The 6,863-nt window shown below is 56.7% G+C and overlaps 1 protein-coding gene across 1 annotated transcript in view; it reads right to left on the bottom strand.

Moving 5' to 3' along the window:
• ECE1 (endothelin converting enzyme 1) overlaps nucleotides 1-6,304 on the bottom strand; it is a 113,512-nt gene extending 107,208 nt beyond the window's left edge. The window contains exon 1 of the mRNA XM_081817657.1: nucleotides 6,146-6,304. Coding sequence (XP_081673783.1) covers nucleotides 6,146-6,148 — 3 coding nt within the window. The 5' untranslated portion in view covers nucleotides 6,149-6,304. The remainder of the gene's footprint in view (nucleotides 1-6,145) is intronic.
• Nucleotides 6,305-6,863: the final 559 nt, after the last annotated feature.

Genomic DNA, 6,863 nt, shown 5'->3' on the forward strand with positions numbered 1-6,863 from the left:
GTTAGGTGACTTCCCACAGCCTCACAGTGAGGAAGCGGTGGCACGGGGATTCAAACCCAGGTCTGCCCGCTTTGGGCCCATGCTCTGAACCAGAGCATCATGCATGTAATCCTGCCTGTTATGGCTGAAAGCGCCCCCTGAGTAGGTCCGTTCCAGCCACATGGCGCTACAGACGGGAGAACTAAGGCCCAGGAAGAGAGAGTCTCTTGCTCGGAGCCACATGAAAAGTTCGTGGCAGGGCTTGGCCGGGAAGCTACATTTCTACCCTTGGCCTGGCTTTCAGTGACCAGAGCCTCGGAGCAGGCCACGTGCACCTGGATGGGCAGCGTGTGGGAGGCAGGGAGGCCTGGTTCCAGGCAGAGGTAAATATTGACATGGTGGTGTTTACACTGTAACCCTACTCCTCAGGGCTGCCTCACACCCGGCCTGTACCCGCCAAGGAGGAAATGGAGCTTGTGCGGAGGAGAATGGGGGGGAGGAGGCTCATGGGCCAGGGGCTGCTCCTCGTGCTCCCTGGGGTCAGTGGGCAGGAAGCCTGGCACATCTTTGGGCAGGAAGCCTGGCACATCTTCAGGCAGGGGGCTGCCACGACCCACAGGGTAAGGTCAGGAGCCTGGGAGATGGCAACTGAACTGGGAGTCACAGGCCTGGGTTTCAGTCCTAGCTCTGCCACAGATTGGCAGTGGGACCCAAGAACAGTTGGTGAATGGGGAGGAAAGGGCCTGGGTAACTGTCAAGGGCTGTGCAAAGGTGAAAGATAAATAACAACATTTCAGCCTGGTCAACGTGCGGCCCCAACCATCTCCCAAAGCCTCTGGCCGCTGCCTGGCAGTCCCATCCCTGTCCCCAGGGGCCTTTCCTGGGAAGGCAGAGTTTCTGCTGAAGTGGGTGGCAGCTTGAAACCGAAGCCAGAATCTTGAGGAATCAGGAGGCTGCTGCCTGGTTCCAGTCCCTAGTTCCCTAAGTGATCTGTGAGTGTCAGCTTCCCTAGCTCTGTGCCCGGGATAAATCTACTTCCTGGGGTTCCAGTGAAGGTCAGAGAGGTTTACATTTAAGTGCCAGGCACATGGTAGGTCCTCATTTTGCCCCTCGGTCTTCCCACCTATGAAATGGGGAAGTTGAATCAGATGGTTAGAATGCAAGCACGCTATGGTTTTAAGTTCTAGCAGCCAGGGCCTCCTCTCTGTCTCGGAGCCCTGAAGTTAGATACTCCCTCAGCTAATTTCCTGAATGTTCTCCAGAAACTTGTTCCTCTGTTTACATCTCCCCCCAAAAACCCCCCACCTCAAGGGCTCTGTGGGGAGGAGGGAGCTGTTCCAAGGCTTGTCAGTGAGCCAAGACAGGCCTGTGGATCTTTTTGCCACCTCTGCCCTTGGGGACCCCTGGGGAAAGGGCAGAACTCCAAGGCCCTAGACCCCCAGTGCCACTCACTGACTGTGGGGTTCAATCAGCGTTGGTCATTCATTAAACTTCACCCCTACCCCCAGACTATAACTCCTTAAGGACAGGAGAGTATCTCCTTACTTTCATTTCTCTAAAACGTGGCTCCTAGGAAACATACCATCCCACTAACTGTTGCCATAGGAAGCACAAACGCCACCTCTTCTGGGAAGCCTCCCCTGATACATACTCATGGCCAGGGTGACCCTGGAGCTGTATCCCCAGATTGGCACTATCATCTTCTACCTGGTTTTAGAGCTGTTCTGAAATTTCGTCCTTCTCATTAGATCAAAGTTCCTTGAGGCCAGGAGCCCCACTGGTTGTTTGTATGAAAGGATGTGGGGAGGATGGTCAATGTCCACAGGGAAAGGGCTTTGTGCGACCTCCGGGGCCACAGCCTCCCCTCTCTTCACTGCCCATTTTGGGCAGCACGTTGGGGGTGTGGGGTGAGGTAGAAGGGGCAGTAACTAGTATCTAGACCACCAGCGGCTCTCCTAGGACCACTCCACCTGCTTCCTAACTGGTTTTCCGGCTTCCAGCCTCACCCCTCCTACCCTGAAGCAGCTTGCTGACTGTCTCAAAACACAACTCTGACCACATCACTCCCCGTACTCTAAACTCCAGAGTGGCTCCCCACTGTCCTTAGGATCGAGGCCCCAAATCTTTAACAAGCCCCTCCCTGCATGCATCTGCCCGGGCCACCACCCATGCATCATCTTCTCAGCCCCCAGACACCATAATTCCTGAAGGCACCATGTTTGGTCCCAACTCGCACCTACTGCTCCCTCTGCCTGGAACCCATTCATCCTCTAGACCATGCGTTCTTGAGACCACGGCTTTAATGCCACGTCCTCAGGGAGCCTTGTCTGATCCCCAGGTGAGGTTCCCCTATCTGCTCCCGAGCACCCTGCATGTCTCCTTGGCAACCGCAATTGCACTTCTAATTTCCTGCTCCTTATCCGCCAGTCCGCCAGACTGTGGAAAGAGAGATCTATCGCTCTCCCTCATGCGGACGGCAGCCCTGACACCTGGTACCGTACAAGGCAGGCTTGTTTGCTGAATGAACGAATGAACGCAGCACTCTGACTGTGGCTGGGGTACTTACCTAGTTGACGAAAAAGAAAAAAATGGAGTGGAAATACAAAAAGTTGTAAATCTTTGCCGAAGGCTCCTCCCTCGCAGTAGACATCAAAGTGTGGACTTTAGCCAAGCGGGTTATGTCGTGGCCAATGCCTGAAACTTTCTGCTGAACCCACCTTGGAGGCAGCCCTCTGACTACTTAAATCTTGCTGCTCCCCATGGGGCCTGGTCTTTCCAATTCTGTCTAGGCAACAATCTACTTCGTCGTTAACAAAAATTAATGACACAACTGCTTACCAAAAATCTTCACGATGTCAGGAGAGCTGAGTGACCCGGGTACCAGCATAGACGCTGACCCGCAGAGGGAAGGGTACTGCTGGCCTCTGGGAAGCCAGAGCGAGCCCAAGCGGACAGGTGCAGGGGGCGTGTGGCTGGCCTCCCATCTTCAAAGAGTAATACCTTCCCTCAAGTTCTTAAGCATTTCTACATTGTATGCTAGATTATATCCTCATGATATCCTGTCAAGGAAGCAAATCTGCCCCACTTGGTAGGAAAGGAGGTGCAGAGAGGGGGAAGAGTTGACCGAAGGTCACACAGCAAGCCGGTGGTACATCTGGCATTCAAACCCAGGCAGTGGACCCTGTCCTCAACTCAGCCACTTACAGTAAAGATGATTCCCAACACTCAGCCATGGCTTTAGGCTCAGCCCCTCGGCTGGAATGTGGAGGAACAATCTCAAACCGCCACATCGGCAGACAGGGAACACTGGGTTGGGCCTCCTTTCCCCCAACCTGTCTGCTTGGTAACCCTCTAGACATACAAGAGGCTTGTGCCTGCTCTGACCCTATCTTGCTGTGTGACGCTGGGCAATCTCCTTCACCTCTCTGTGCCTGTTGCTGGGTGGTACGAGGACAACCGAAGACAGGAGATATAAAAAGCCTTCTCAGAACCTTCATCCCAAGCCTGGGCTGGGGGTTCCAATTGAGGCCTTTAAGAACTGCACTGACTCTCCACCAAAGGATTAGAGCCCTCGGTGGGGAGCTGGGGACCATCAGGGGACACTCAGCCAGGACAAGAGGAAATAGCCCACCCCCTCTCCAAAGGAGCCCTGTTAGGAACCTGGGGGCCAGGGGAAACTTGGCCATGCTGGAGGGGAGGGAACGTGGGATTTGTTTAAAACCCATGGAGCAGGAGATCCAAGGAATAAACTCTTTAGTAGCCCTGAATCACCCCCACCTCAGGAATGAGCACAGGGACTAGTGTTTAGGGGAAACCAAAATGACAGGGGCCAAGTAGGCCTGACGTCAGGCTCCAACCCACCCACCCACCCCCACACATGGTGGGTCAATAATCCCCAGTGGTGCTCCAACTCCTCAGGCTAAGCGTTCGGCCATCTGGCCCCAGCCATGTCCCTTGGCCACTTTCTCTCCTCTTCTCTGGCTCTCTCATGTCCAGCTGCCAGGCAAGCCCCAAGAGCGTTCCTCGTTGTTCTCACGCCCCTGGTCCTCTGTTTACAGAGGTTCCCCTACCTGGAAGTTCTTTCCAATTCAGATGCCACCTGCTCAGTGAAGCTTTCTCTCATCTCTCCAGCCAGGAGGAACTCCTCGCCTGGCATGATACTTCTGCCTCTCCCAAAGATATGCCATTTGGCCTGAGGATCCTTACAGACATTTATGAATTGGCAGAAGCTCCCCTAACACCGTGTTGATGACAGTTTTTCCTCCTTAGCATAGGGTATATAGTAAGTGTTCAATAAATCTTCGTTGGATGATGAACAAAGGAATGGTTCTCTAAGTATCACTGTCCCCTTCTTCTCCCTTCATGATAAGCTGTAATTCTTCTTCCCAACTAGCAAATAGGTTAGATTCACACAGAACTTCCCAATTTGAGCTTAAGGTTGTAAAGAAAGGAAATAAAGCTGTATTGGAGCAAACACTCTCACTGGGTTATCTCACCAAATTCCCACACCACCCCTGCAAGCGAGACCTTTCATCTCTTCTCACAGATGAGGAAACTGATGGTCAGAGGTGAGCGTTCAACTTGATCCAAGTCCCTGCGGGGAAGTGGGAGAGCCAGGCTTTGAACCTGAATCTGTTTGATACTAAAGCCTGGAAGGTTTCTCAGGTTGTAGGACTCTGAAAAGTATCTCTGAGGCAAGGTGCCCTCTCCTTCTTTGGTTTCTAAGGAGGAAAAAGTTCTCTTTCTGAGTAACTTAGGTCAGGGTGGGTTTGAAAGCAGAGTGAATGATAATGACCTCAATGTCTCACACCCTTTTATTGCTTGTATGCGGAGACCTTAAATCAAGGACCAGGCCACAGGGTGTGAGCTCCCTGCCACCAGAACTGTCCAAATAGAGCATTCCAGGGGAGGGATTCCTGACCAAGGAGGTAGGTTGGGTCCAAGACACAATTTCATTATTACTTACTCTGCACAGGCAAATGGCAGAGGGGGAGGCAGATGTTGGTGGGGAGAGGAGAGAGGAGGGAAAAGGGATGTTAGAAGGGGACTCCAGCTCTGGGCAGAGCAGAGGTTGGTCCTGGGGCATCACTGGGGGGCTCTTCATACCTACAGGGGTCTCATCTTGCCCCTGCCTGGTCCCCTTCAGGCTTGACAGCATCATCACAGAGAAATGGAGGTGGCTGTATCCCTGGGACAAGCAGCCATCATCACTGGCACATGCCCTCCTCAGGCACTACCTGGTGACTTGTACTCAATTCACAGGACACAGAACAGGACCAGGAGAGAGAATCAGAAGGGCCTGTCCAGGGGAAAGCAAAGAGAAGTAGGTGGCTTCCACCCCCATGATGCAGAAGTGATCATCAAGCCCTAGAGAGATTATTGAAAGGTCCAAGCTTTCCTTCCGGAGACAACACCCCGCCCGAAAACAGCCCCAACAAGCCCAGCCTCAACCAAAAGAGTTTCTTTCCTGGGGCTCCAGAAACCCCCATGAAATCCCCCTGCCAAGTCCCTTCTCCCTGGTGTTGCTGACCAACCCCCTCAGCAACCCCCTCCTCTGAGGACCCATTACTGGGAGATGCTGGGGAGAGCGAATCACTGAAAGCAGGGTCCCCAAGTGTTCCCTGGTCTCTGACAGCCGCCAACCTAGCTGCCTCCACTCTCCACTCCCTCGGGCCATAGTGGGATAGGCAGTCCCCGAGCGCCTCGACCTCTACGGAGCCCTCAGAAATGCCCTAGGCTCGGCCACCCCTGACGCCCCAAGCCCAGCCTCTGCCCCAGACCGACCTCGGCGACCCCGCGACATTCAGGTCCAACTGGATCCAGCCGCTCGGAAATTGTGCCCGACCCCAGTATCGGACCCAGCCCGGATGCCAGGGGTCTCCACTCCCTGCTCGGACTTCCGAACGCCCCAGACTAGAATTGCACCAACTCTCCCCGAACCGAATCGGCCACCCCGAGTCCTCCAGACCCGGCCGGGGCCAGCTGCCCAGATCCAAGCTGGGCGCGGCGCCGCCCGGCCAGCCGAGCCTGGCCCGCGCGCCCCCCGACTCCACGCCTTCCGAGCGAGAGCCGCAGCCCGCGCCCAGCCCCCCGCGAGCCCGGCCGAGTCCCACCGCGGCGCAGCCGCCGGGGCCGTCGAGGCGGGGCCGGGTGCGGCGGCACTCACCATAGCTCGCGCGCTCCGCTCCCGCACCGCGCCGCTCCCCGGGCCGGATCCCGGCTCTCGGCTCCCGGCCGCGCTCTTGGTACGGCGCGGCTTGCTGGCCCCGGCCGCGCGCTCGGCTCCCCGCGGGCGAGCGCGGCTCCGGCGCCTGGTCCCGGGAAGGCGGGCCCGCCAAGCGGCCAATGGCGGGGCGCGGGGACCGGGCCGCGCAGCCAATCACGCCCCGAACCCGGCCTCGGCCTCGCCCCCTTCGCCTCCTTAACCCCCGGCGCGCCGGGCAGGGAGCGGGGGTGCGTGCGGACCGCTCAGCGGGCGCGGGCAGGGCCTCGGGCTGCGGGGTGCGGGGTCGAGACCTCGCCGAACCCGGCTTCGGGGGCAGGCGGAGCCCGAGGAGCGGCTCAGCTGCGTCTGGTGCGCGGCGCCGGGAGCCTCGGCGACCTTTGTCTCCTGCCTGGCGCCTGCTCGGGAGTGTGACCCAGGGCGCTGCAGCTGCGCGTGTGTTTTTGTGGTGTGTGTGTGTGTGTGTGTGTGTGAGCGCGCGCGCGCGCGCGCTGGAGGGGAAGAGTGTGGGGAGGAGGACAGAGAATAAGCGGGGAAGGGATGGAACCCGCGTGCCTGTGTGTTTATTTGTGACGGAAAGGCAGAGACTGACTATATTTGGGGTTTGTTACTTGGAGCTTCCGTGTGTGCGTGTGTATGTGTGTGTCGATGTCTGTGTAAG

This window comes from Leptonychotes weddellii, chromosome 4, assembly GCF_054177405.1.
Source record: "Leptonychotes weddellii isolate Sample4059 chromosome 4, ASM5417740v2, whole genome shotgun sequence".
NCBI classification, from domain to species: domain Eukaryota; kingdom Metazoa; phylum Chordata; class Mammalia; order Carnivora; family Phocidae; genus Leptonychotes; species Leptonychotes weddellii.